The 12,038-nt window shown below is 37.3% G+C and overlaps 1 protein-coding gene across 1 annotated transcript; it reads right to left on the reverse strand.

Annotated features, from left to right (window-relative positions):
* Nucleotides 1-1,616: 1,616 nt before the first annotated feature.
* On the reverse strand, nucleotides 1,617-10,971 carry LOC133872293 (uncharacterized). Its single transcript, XM_062309771.1, has 6 exons — nucleotides 10,701-10,971; nucleotides 2,695-2,786; nucleotides 2,524-2,602; nucleotides 2,313-2,407; nucleotides 2,003-2,098; nucleotides 1,617-1,928 (listed from the first exon to the last, which is right to left on the reverse strand). The coding sequence occupies exons 1-6, from the start codon at nucleotides 10,870-10,872 to the stop codon at nucleotides 1,848-1,850; spliced, it is 615 nt and encodes a 204-aa protein (XP_062165755.1). The 5' UTR covers nucleotides 10,873-10,971; the 3' UTR covers nucleotides 1,617-1,847.
* Between the last annotated feature and the right edge of the window lie 1,067 nt (nucleotides 10,972-12,038).

Here is a 12,038-nt window from a genome sequence, read left to right on the forward strand (position 1 = left end):
TTTGTTTTTATGAAGAGCTTCCATCTACTATTCATTGAATGGAATCCATGGATTTACAAGCTTCTTGAGATGAAAATGACTCACCTTGTTATGTCATAGAAGCAAAAGATGTTTCATAATCTTGAAGCCAAGTAGGAGGTCTATGAATTCTTTTTTTTTTTTTTCTTTTTTTTTTTTTCTTTTTTTTATGAATAATTCAATTCTTATTGAGAAAAAAAGGGTTAACCCTCATACACAAAAAGTATACAATAGGGACTTTTTGGAAGTTTGATTTTGATGTGCCAAATAGCGATTTGTGACAGCAGAGTTGAATTCATTAAGATATAACGATCATTGAAGCTGCATAAAGTAATCTTGTTTCTTTTTAGATCATTGAAGTTGTCCTAAGAGCTTGAATTACCTTCATGGATTTTCTATGAACTCTCTTAGGACAACTTTGATTACTTTAGAGCTATGATTGGTAGTTACCTATCAGGATTCCGAGCAGGCATTCAAAATAAGTTCTTTTCTTTTATTTTTTTGGAAGTGAGAGAGGGTTGAGTAATTGAGGCTATTAGTCAGTTTGTTTAGGTATTGATGAGAGTACTAGCAGTAGATACCCAACGATTTTTCCTAAATTTAGGGAACCAAACTACTTCTTACTTCCCTATCCAAATACACTGCACAATAGATTCTCTTATTCTTTCTCTATATCATTAAAATATTAGTTTTACTTTTTTTTTTTTCTTTTTTTTCTTTTTTTTTTTTTTCATTTCTTTTCTTTTCTCAAAATCTATCTCTCGTCTCCCTTCTTTCGTCTTCTCTCTCTTGTCTCTGTCTTCATCTCCTTCATTCCCACTAACCACTATTTCTCTTTTTCACTTCCTCTTTGACACCAACCTCTGCCTTTGGTCCAGGCTTCAGAAATGGGAATTCAAGCTTGAACTTAAGGAACAAAGAGAATGGTGTTCTTTAATTCTTGATAATTCTGAAGCCTTTGGTCATGGTTTTGGTTCTGCCTTTGGTCCTGGTTTTGGGGCCTCCTTGAATTTGCTACCTGCTTTTCCACCTCCAGATATCAAAAGCTCAAAAACTCATTTTCTTTTATTTTTTCTTTCTCAACTCTTTTTGAATATGTTTGCGGGTGTTGATGTTATTGTTTATTTATTTATTTTTTTTAATGCTGATTTTCTTTGGGTTGAATTTTTGGAGTGTGTAACTTGATCTTTTCTTCTTTTTTCTGTCCTCTGTCAAGAGAGAGAGAGAGAAAGAGAGAGAGGCGTGCAAGACGAAGGAGGCATGAGAGACATGAGAGGAGAGAGGGTACATTATTTAGGATTATAATAAATCAATGGGTTACCCAAATGTGGGTAGCACTCTAGCTACCCAATGGTTTAGAGAAATTTTAGAATATCTGCTGCAGGTGTTTTTTTCTTCTTCCCTATATTTAGGAAATAAAACAAGCTTTAGGTATTTGCTGCTAGTGTTTTGAGTAAATGAAAGGAACGAGAGCAAAGCGCAGAGTTTCAAAACCCCTGCCATAGTTAGACACATGCAGGTAATAAAACGTGTGTCCCCCCTAAAACGTTGCCCGGATTTTGAGTAAATTCTATACTGTTACTCTATCAAATACTCACTGGATCCGACAAAATCATCAACTAATACAATCAACCAACAAGAATGGTTCGTTGTTAGACCATGATATTTGATTTGCCAAATACACCTCTAAAACCAATATTAGGCAATGATTTGATCAAGATCTACAAGATCTGGTGTACCTACTTATACCAAAGAGACCAACAAGAGCAGCGCCACAATCTTCAGAAGAAAAACAAAAAATTGACATTTCAGCAAGCATTTGGTAAAGCCTACTCGCATGCCGCAGCACCTACAGCAGCTTCCAGAATACTCCTAGCTTCTGTGCCTGGATCAGCTAGCTCAATTGGGGTCTGCCAAAGCAATGATTAAGTATAAACTAGGACAAGGAAGAAACTAACTTCAAACTTCCCCTTCAAATGCTAACCTTTCCACAAGTGTTTGATTGTGTAGGAGAAGCCCCAGAAGATAATAACAACCTTACAACAGCAGCGTGCTCACCTCTTGCTGCATGATGCAGAGGCTGTAAAAGTAATGTCAATATGATGATCAAAAACTACTAAAAGTAAGGCCCGTTAGAGATAAAATTAAATCTGTGAATCTTTGAACCACTGTGCATTCTTCTATGTCAAGCAGACAGGGCTGACATGATTTTAACAAAGATGTCACCAGCCAGTTAAACAGCGGAACCTCTCGTTAAAACTTCGGAAGAGTGTTAAGGTTTGATATACACTCACAGTTTCACCTTCTGCATCAACTGATTCTAACATCCTCTTTATGCACTCTGAGTCTTTAGCAGTATTCAACAGAAGCTCGGCTATCTCGACAAATCCTGCAGTAGTCAGTGGAGAAAAAGAGAAAATAGAATTGACATCAATATACAATCATACAATTTGTCAGGGAAGAAATAGTTTTGACACGACTGTTAGGAAGTGGTTAAAGCCTAACCCCCTGCACAAGCATCATGAAGAGGAATTCCACCGTCTTCATCCTCAGCCTCTAAGTTTGCTCCTCTTTCCAAAAGTAGCTGTATTAGAAAAGAGAATCCAAATTTTTTACAATTGTTTATTGAGACAGAAACATAAATAAAAAGAACACACAGAAATAAGAGTAACTGACCTGGACACAGGGCAAATGGCCATAGAGACAGGCCAGATGCAGAGCCGTGTCCCCATCTTCCACAGGTTCATCAATGCTACCGGTCAAGTTATCTGAACTCATTCAAAGAATAAGAAAGCATTAGCAGAAAGCTGACCCAAATAGGGTATTTAGATGTCACGCAAAAGCAAAACCATCATGCAGTTCTCCATAGCATTTGAAGACACAATTCCATGTGATAGGGTCATTTCTAGAAATCAAAAGAAGTTTCCTACCTAATACTGTTTAGACTCATGTAAAAATGTCATATCTAGTACACATCAAATGCCACAGAAGAATTCGAGTTCCCAGGGACATCCAAGCACCCTAATTTTTTATTCAATGTAATAATAATAATAAAAAAAATCTGCAGCAGGATTTAAAACATAAAAACCCAATTTAACTTACATGACAGATTGTCAAGTCTGATAGACAAACCAGTCGTTTCTACCGTGTTTATATTTTCTTCCTGATTGGTGGGCTAGAGATTATCATCTTTAAGAAACTAGTTACAAATACTTAATAAAGGCCCCATTCTACTTTCATTTTGTTTCAACAAGAACCCCCCCCCCCCCCCCCCCCCTGAAATTAAATAAATCCTTAAGGAAAACATAGAAGAAAAAGAACTTTTGAACTTCAAGTCATTGTAATCATGGGAATGGAACTCAAAGGACTGAATTCATCACTTGAAGTTCATGATCTACTGAGTGGCAGGTTCATCATGAGAATAACAAATTTCCATAGTGTATTTAACACATAACCACTACATTTTTTATATAGAAATAACTCATTTAGTAAGCCATTGCATAACCCCCTAGTTTAGGCCATGATATCTAAACATGCTTAAGTCAACAATCCATACTATATAATTTTAATACTCCAAACCTTTGTGTTGGAGCAACTCCACCAATGTTGTACAGCTCCTTCTGGGATCATGCTTTTCTTTTATATGTAATTCAATCTTAATAAAGCGCAAATGGACTCAATCCAAATACACGTAGAATATACAAAAGAAACACTCACTCAGGGAGAAGAAAAGTAACACAAATTCAGAAATTCTACAAAGTTAGCAAAAGGAGAACTATTGATAGTAACCACCCACCTATAAAGAGTTTTGAACAATGTCTTTTAACTCTACCACCGTTCCTCTCACCGTCTTTCAAATTTACGGAATTGTGTTCTTTCTAAATGCACCACATCACGCAATGGGGATTTTAGGGTTTATGTCCTAAAAGCCAATTCCTATTAAATAAAGTTGTTTATTTTCTTAATTATATGAGAACATTGGGCATATTATGTTTTACATGTGCATATTATTTTGTGTATATACATGTAGTCCTTAAATTATATTGAATATAGTTTGATGCGTATTAATGAGATTATCACACAGAAGATCTAAATCATAAACCTCATAACTCATAAACTATTGTTTACAGTCAGTAATGGAATTGGGCATTTCACTTGATAAGACTATAACATATCAATAATGATGATTTATCTTGATCATGGAAGTGAAGACTTCTTTTTGATATGTTGGTGCAGTAGCAATGCACTGAATGAAACATGTGAGTTGTTATTCTAAAGCGACATGAAATATCCCTTTGAGATAAATTTAATGAGAATTGATTAATTTGAATATTTGGCTGGAATATTATAGTAAGGAGTTACTAAAATTAAATGTACTAAATGAAATATGATTTTAAAGAGTACATGAATAATAATAATAATAATAATAAAATGGATACTCAAGAATTAAGAGATAATAAATTAAAGTGACAGTTTATTTATGACTTTAATTTAACTATGCATATTTCATAGAGGAGTCAACTACAATTATAATATGTCACTTATACTTTGATTAATCAAAAGAAATACGATATAGTACAATTACAAGTTTTTAGTGGAATATAAATTGTCATTAATAGTAACCTACATGAGGTGACAAGTGTCCTAGGCTCATTGGAACTAGTTTTATTTTTCCTTTTGGTCCATTCTTAAGTTGATTATTATCTCTTATTGGGCTTGACCTAATTACACAAGGAGTACCCTAGTGGCCGTGTATATTGGTGAGAGAATCTAGGTTTTCCAAGTCCTACTTTGATAAGGAAACCTAGTCCTACCTTCAGATGGAAACACAAGCCTAGTTAAAGAGGTCTTGTGTTAGCACTAGAGCCCACTCTCTTGGTCTCATAATCAGAATTGAGGAGAAGACTTAGAGGTCTCTAAACCCTAGTTCTACACGTGTGGATTAAGGAGAAGCAAGAGAAATCAAATCAACCACATCACCAAGGTAGCCGACTTTGTGCAAGGTAGTGTTATAGCCTTTGCAAATTTTTGTTTTGCATAATCTTTTGCTATGCTTTTATGATGCTTGTTCTTGGATTTTACCGTTGTATCTTTGAGATATATTCCCAATAGGGGAGCTCTCCTCCAGGTTTCTAAATTACGGTGACTACAAAATTCGGCACACCAACTAGCCAAAAACTCCACCACCTGATTGGGCATTACCCACTCTACCATGAAAAGACAAAAAACTTATACCCACAATTCTCTAGCAACTCCACGATGAAACAAAAGATGATCGATGGATTGCCCATTGTTCCTGCACATGCAACACCAGTCCATCATTATTTTGTGCCTCTTAGATTATCCAAGGTCTGGATCTCCTCTAAGACTATTGTCCAAACAAAGAAAACCACTTTTGTAGGCCTTATTTTTCCATATACTCTTCCAAAGGAAAGAAAAACTAATAGGGGGCGAAGCACATGATGTCTGCCTTTCAAAGGGGAGCCAGCAGATCGTATCCTCACCACCTCGATTCAACCTAATAGAGTACAAGAGATTGAAGAAAAAGGTGACCATCTCTATCTCCCAATCATGCACGAATCTGATGAAAGGTGATATTCCACTGACAAGTGTCGTTCACAACCAACATATGGTTTGCCATCGAGGCCTCCTTGAAAAGGGCAATACTATATAACAACGAAAGAGCTTCCTTAAGGGTCTAATCTCCACACTAGACATCAAGCTAGAATTGAGTCTTAAGCCTAAAGCCCATCTCCCACCTCCTATCTCATTGAACCCGAAACACCCCCACCCCCCCCTAAAAAATAAATAAATAAAATTTGCTCCTAATGTTTTTCCACACCCCTATCCGATAGGACCCATACACCGCATTGGGGCACAACCCTCTCCCCACATGCTTTCATATTTAGCTTCCACCGTCGATCTCCACAAAGCTTTCTTCTCTGTAGCGTAACACCAAAGCCATTTCCTTAAGAGAGCTCAATTAAATAGAATCATGTTTCTAACCTCCAAACCTCCTGAGGAAATCGAAGTACAAATCTTGGATCAACTGACTAGATAGAATCTAAACTCATCACCTACTTCGCCCCACGGGAAATCCCGTTGAATTTTCTCGATACTGTTAGCAAAACCAACTGGGAAGGGAAAATGGGACTGAAAATACATAGGCAAATTGGAGATAGAATTTTTAATCAAAGTGATCCTAGAACCGTTTGACAAATAAAGCCGCTTCCAACCTGCCAACAACGTTACATCTTTTCAATAATGCCATCCCAAATAAATTTTGTCTAAAACGGATCTCCCAACTACAATCCCAGGTACTTTATAGGAGGATACCGCCGCCCAAGACTCCAACATCTTCCACAACTCTGATGGGGGCTAATTCTGATTTGGACAGGTTAATTTTCAACCCTGAGACAACTTCAAAATAGAAGAAAAGACAACGCAACTTACAAAGATGATTAAGATTGGCATCACAAAAAATTAAAGTGTCATCCACAAATAACAAATTAGACAAAAGCACATCGTTATCCTTAGACCCCACCAAAAGGCCTAATAAAAGCCCCCTATCCACAGTGGCAGACAACATTCTACTTAACGCCTCCACGACAACCAATAGAGGGGATAAAGGATCCCTTGTTGAACTATTAAAGATGCCAGATAGAGATTCGTTAATCAAGACAGAGAATCGCACCATCAAGATGCAATGAGCTATCCATCCACATCATTTTTCCCTAAAACCACATCTCCTCAACATTTACAATAAGAATTCTCAATTAACATAATCATAAGAGCAGTCCTGGAACCCCTAATCTAACTTTACTATTGAGACATTCATTTGCGATGATGACTGTGCCTAAAATTTGTCGCCCCTTGATAAAATCAATCTGAGACCTGGATATAACCTTTTCCAACACTGCCTTCCTATTAGCTAGGACTTTGGAGATAAATTCATAGCCGCCACTCACAAGACTGATAAGGCGAAAGTCCTTAATATCCACCACCAGTACTTTCTTGAGAATAAGGACAGTAAAAGTGGCATTAAGACTCCTTTCAAACTTACCCTGAGCATAGAACTCATGAAAGACGTTCATTGCATCTTTTAGAACCTCCCAACAAGACTAGAAAAAAGCCAAGGAAACCATCAAGACCCAAGGCCTTATCGCTAGGGTTGGCAATTTTTTACATGACCCGCAAATCCGACACAAACACGACAAGAAATCATAGGGTTTGGGTTTAGGCTTAGGCTAAACGGGTCACCCGTTTATGACATGTTTATAAACGGGTCGTGCCAGGTCAACCCACGTCAACTCGTTTATTAAAAAAAAAAAATTGAAAGACAAAAGAAAAACCGGAAAGTGGGGAACAAGGAAAGTGAAACCTAGCCGTTAGACGCTCATCTCATTCCATTTCTCACTTTTCCATTTCTCAAATCTCCATTTGCGAAGAGTGTCTTCAACAGCGAGCTTTCCCATGTTTGCTGCTTCCACTCTGTTTAGAGCTTCTTCCAATGCTTTCTTACTGGTTTTGACTTCCTCTATAGCTTCCTCTACCCTTTTTAAGATTTCCATTTTTAATACATTTGCTTCATCGACATGAAGCATAGCATTTATTACTCGGTAGCGACGGCAAGTATTTCCTTTTTTCTCTTCTTTGACTGGTTTCCTAGAATGTCAGGTCGTGTCAACCCGACATGACCCATTAACTAAATAGGTCCATCGTGTCGTGTCGCGTAACCTGGCTTATAAATGTGTCGTGTTCGGGTTTCGTGCCTCAACTCGTTTAACTAATCATATCGGGTTCGAGTTGGCCTAAACGGGTCGGCCCGAACCCGACATGGTAACCCGTTTTGCCAATCCTACTTATCGTCGTTTAGCGCTTTCACTACCTCCTGGACATCACTCTCCTTAAAGACTCTTTCCAACCATAAAGCTTTGTCATCATCAACAGAGTTAAAGGTAGGACCATCTAGCTTCGGCCACCAACTGAATTGTTCTAAATAAAGACGAGTGTAGAACTGCAGTATATGCTCACTTATTTCTGTAGCGTTTCAAAAAATAGAGCCATTAATCACTAAGAAAGCCACAGTGTTGTTCCTTCTATGCGAATTTGCCACACAGTGGAAAAACTTAGTATTCGTCTCCCTCTCAGCCAAAGAGCCCTCCTTGATTTCTATCTCCAGCTGACTTCTTCCAGAGAGTAGTTGTTACGGACCTATGTTAGGAGGCACAAACGCAGGCAGCAACATGACGAAACCCTAGCGGAAGAAAAACCTAAAATTCACATTAGGGAAGAAGTGAGGGACAAGTTGGTGCTGGTGGAGCACGACTTGTGAGAGGAAAAGTCCTAAGAATAAGGGGGGAAATTCCTAAGAATAAGGGATTTATGTATTCCATTAATTAAGGGATTGATAGTAGGATTTTAGGGATATGAATAGGGAAAGAATTCCTAGAAATAAGGCACTAGCCAAAGCAGCAGTGATATTGTATTCTATAAGTAGAGATTCTGAATATAAGAAAGCATGCTGAATTTTATCAAACACGGCTCTAAGAGTTGTTAGGAGGCAGGGGTACCTTGAATACCCCATTATGCCTTCATCACCATCACCATCACCATCACCATAGGTAAGCTCAGGAAGACCAATCCTGCGGCTTTGCCCCTCACCAAACCAGTCACCCAATCCTAAACACAGGCCCATAACAGTAGTCCTTTCCAATACTTGTAATCTTAGCCTTTCTTGCCTTTTCCTCACGCAAAAGAGATCTTTCTTTTGCAATACATCAATACCATGAAGTTCAACCAAAAGAGCCTTCTTCTGCTTCTTGACATCACCAAACACCTCATTCAATTTTTTTCAAATCAAGCTGCAAAGGTTTTAATTTGCGCACCAAGACAAAACTAGGGGATCCTTGAAAACTATAAGACAACCACCACTGTTTTACCTTCTCCACAAAACCCTGAGACTTTAGCCACATATTCTCAAACTTAAAGTACCCTTTGCTCCTAGCAACATCATTGCAATCAAGCAATAAAGGAACATGATACAATAAAACTCTAGGGAGCCGTTTCTAAGAAGCATTAGGAAAGTGGGTTTCCCAATTTGGAGAAAGAATAAACCTGTCGATTCTGGACCCCGAAGGATCTTAGTTATTAGACTATGTGTAATTACCACCAAAAAGAGGGATGTCCATAAGCTCTTGTTCAAAATGAACTCAAAGAACTCCGACATGGCTGGGATCATACCTAACCATCAAAACGTTGGCAAGCATGCATTTTCTACAAACTCAAGTTGTACCATGTCAATCATCCTCGTAGGCACAACCAGGCTAATCAAATGGGTAGTTAATCTCTCTCTCTAACAAAACAAGTCGCAATTCCGGCTCGCAGCCTGCCCTTCCCCCCATGGTCCATAACCAAAACTCAAGGGCTAAAACGAATAAAAGGCAAGGTATAGTAACAGACCAGTATACTAAACACTACAATTTCTTGTTTAAAAAAAAGACTCAAATATTATGGCTCCTCTTTCTTTCTTTTTTTCTTTTTTGACATAAAATGTTTTCAGCTGAAAACATTTTTTGGAAAAATTACTGCTTTTCCATTGTGTGTTTGTCAACCTTAAAAACATTTTCTTCTTTGGTTTGCATTGGAACTGTTTTCCAGGAAACATTTTCTGCTGGTGGGGGTGGCTCCAGCAGGGTTCATACCAATGGCAGAGGGGGTGGTCTCTGGGGTGTGACATGATGTGAGTGTTCTCCGAGAGGAGCTATGGACGAAAAATGTTTAATGCCTTAAAAAATGTTAACCATTTTACGGAAAACAAAGAGGTCTTTTACAGTTGACCAAGTTTTTCCAGTGCAGCCAAATACCGAAAAATACTGAAAATGTTTTACGTCAAAACAAATGAACCTTGAATAATGATAACCATTTAGCTCATCAATAAATCCTCTACACTGACCAACTTTGAGCGCCAACCACAGCAAATGAATCACATCCAGAAATCCGAACACAATAGATTCAGTTACACAATTAACCACCCCCCAAAATAAAATAAAATAAAATAAGAAAGACACACAAGACACGCTAATGCTACTTTTTCCTCGGAATCGAGACCAGTAGCGATTGATCCCCGGAACATTGATCACAGACAACACAAGGGGTATGAAACTAAAAAGAATTTTTTGGTACGTAAAGTTTAAATTGAAGAGACATATGCCAATAGTATCAACCTATCTCATTGCACGATAAATAATTTTGGTAACGCGCCATGATCATGTACGGAAAAAAGCAGCTCTACTCATTAAACCAAACAAAGTAATGCATTTCGCAAACCATGTAAATTATACAAAAGCGCACTGAAGGAAAAGAAATCGGAAATCCTGAATCAAATTACAAGCCTAATTTCTGATTTGGTTGAGACTTTCTATTTTTTCACAAAACCAATATGAATTTCTATTCTCTTTTTCCCTGTTTTCTGATCAAAGAGACAGAGCAAAACCCCATCACCTTTTTCCTCAGACAGGACTCTTACGAAACCCGCTTCACGTTTAGATAGATAACATGCAAAAATTAACAAAACCAGCACAGGCGATTGAACCAATCTGATAAACTACACTACCAAAGACAAAGCTAAAAACACGGTCGTATAAGAAGAAGAAGAAGAAGAAGAGGAAAAAGAGTAAGACCGAGGGCTAGGCGGAGGGCGTCGAGGTTGCCGAGCTCAGAGGCGGCGGCGAGGTCACGGAGGTGGGGAGGCGTGTCGGAGTCGAACTCTATCAGACCCTCCTCTTCGAACAAAGCATTGTCTTCGTTCTCGTCTTCGTCTATCATACCGTTGCGCCTTCCAGGAACCGCCATTTTCTGGGTTTGCTCTCCCTGCTTTTCTGATGAGTGATGTCTCTCTTTCCAGGCTTGAGCCTTTCTATGCACGCGTGTGATATGTTAGCAAATTGAAGGGTTTTGGGGAATGCGCGTGGCAGTACTAGGTTTTATGTTTTATTTATTTATTATTATTATTTAACGCTAGAAAGTAGAAATTATTAAGGTGTAAAGCCAAAGGTAAACCGGCCAACCCAGCTCGGTACCCGGTTAGAAATAACCGATAACTAGCCTTTTTGGAGCAATTATCAGTTTTAAAAAATATTGAAACTGGTTATAACCAAACAATGGGTATACATGTATAAAATATATATTTAAATGTATTTATTTCTTTAAAAAACAAAAATAATAAAATTTAGGGTTTTACATTTTTATTTCCATTCTAACTGCCAATATATTGAGCCAAAAAAGGGTTAAAATATTTTTTAAAAGGGCTAAAAAAAAGTTTAAATTAAGCTCAAAAAGTAGGCTCACTACTCAAATTATGCCCAAAAACCTAATTTTTTAAAATTTTGTTTATTGGTCAGGATAACCAGGTACCAACCAATAACCACTGGTTATTAAATAAAAGGTTAATTGGCTACCTAGCTACTGAAGCCGACTGGCAATTTTGGTCAACCGGCTACCTCGGTAACAGTAACCAGGTTTTCACCCCTACAAATTATAAAGACTGATAATAAAATAAATAGATAAAGAAAAAAAAATATAGATATTAAGGTAGTTCAGCATATGGCTTACATCTACACGTTAAAGCCTTATAGGCTACATCTTTTCTTGATACTTGATTTAGAATAATGTTTCTTCTACAACTCTTACACAAGTATTGCACAACTCTAACTTTTCTTTTCTTTTCTTTTCTTTTTTTTTTTTTTTTTATGATCAATCAATAGATTTGTTTTCTTACATGTGGGCCCTAAATATTCAATAGTTAATGTTTTTTTTTTAAAAAAAAAAAAATTGTTAGAATTGTTCATAAGCTATGCAAGAAATATTACTATTTGATTTAAGTACAAGGCTCTATTTATAAAGCTTTACATGTGATTTGAACAATTTCAAATGAAAACGTATCCCTTGGATTAGGGTTAACACATTCCTTAATCAACGATAATTAAATCATCTAAATTTTTTGATTGATGGGATACAAA

Source organism: Alnus glutinosa, chromosome 7 (assembly GCF_958979055.1).
Source record: "Alnus glutinosa chromosome 7, dhAlnGlut1.1, whole genome shotgun sequence".
Lineage (NCBI taxonomy): Eukaryota > Viridiplantae > Streptophyta > Magnoliopsida > Fagales > Betulaceae > Alnus > Alnus glutinosa.

Excerpts from the sequence above, each read along its gene's own strand:
- LOC133872293 (XM_062309771.1), bottom strand. The coding sequence starts at position 10,872 with ATGGCGGTTCCTGGAAGGCGCAACGGTATGATAGACGAAGACGAGAAC. Across the intron at positions 2,787-10,700 it reads CGCCCTCCGCCTAGCCCTCG|ATAACTTGACCGGTAGCATT; the intron begins GTCTTACTCTTT and ends GAATGAGTTCAG. Across the intron at positions 2,099-2,312 it reads TTGATGCAGAAGGTGAAACT|CCTCTGCATCATGCAGCAAG; the intron begins GTGAGTGTATAT and ends TTACTTTTACAG.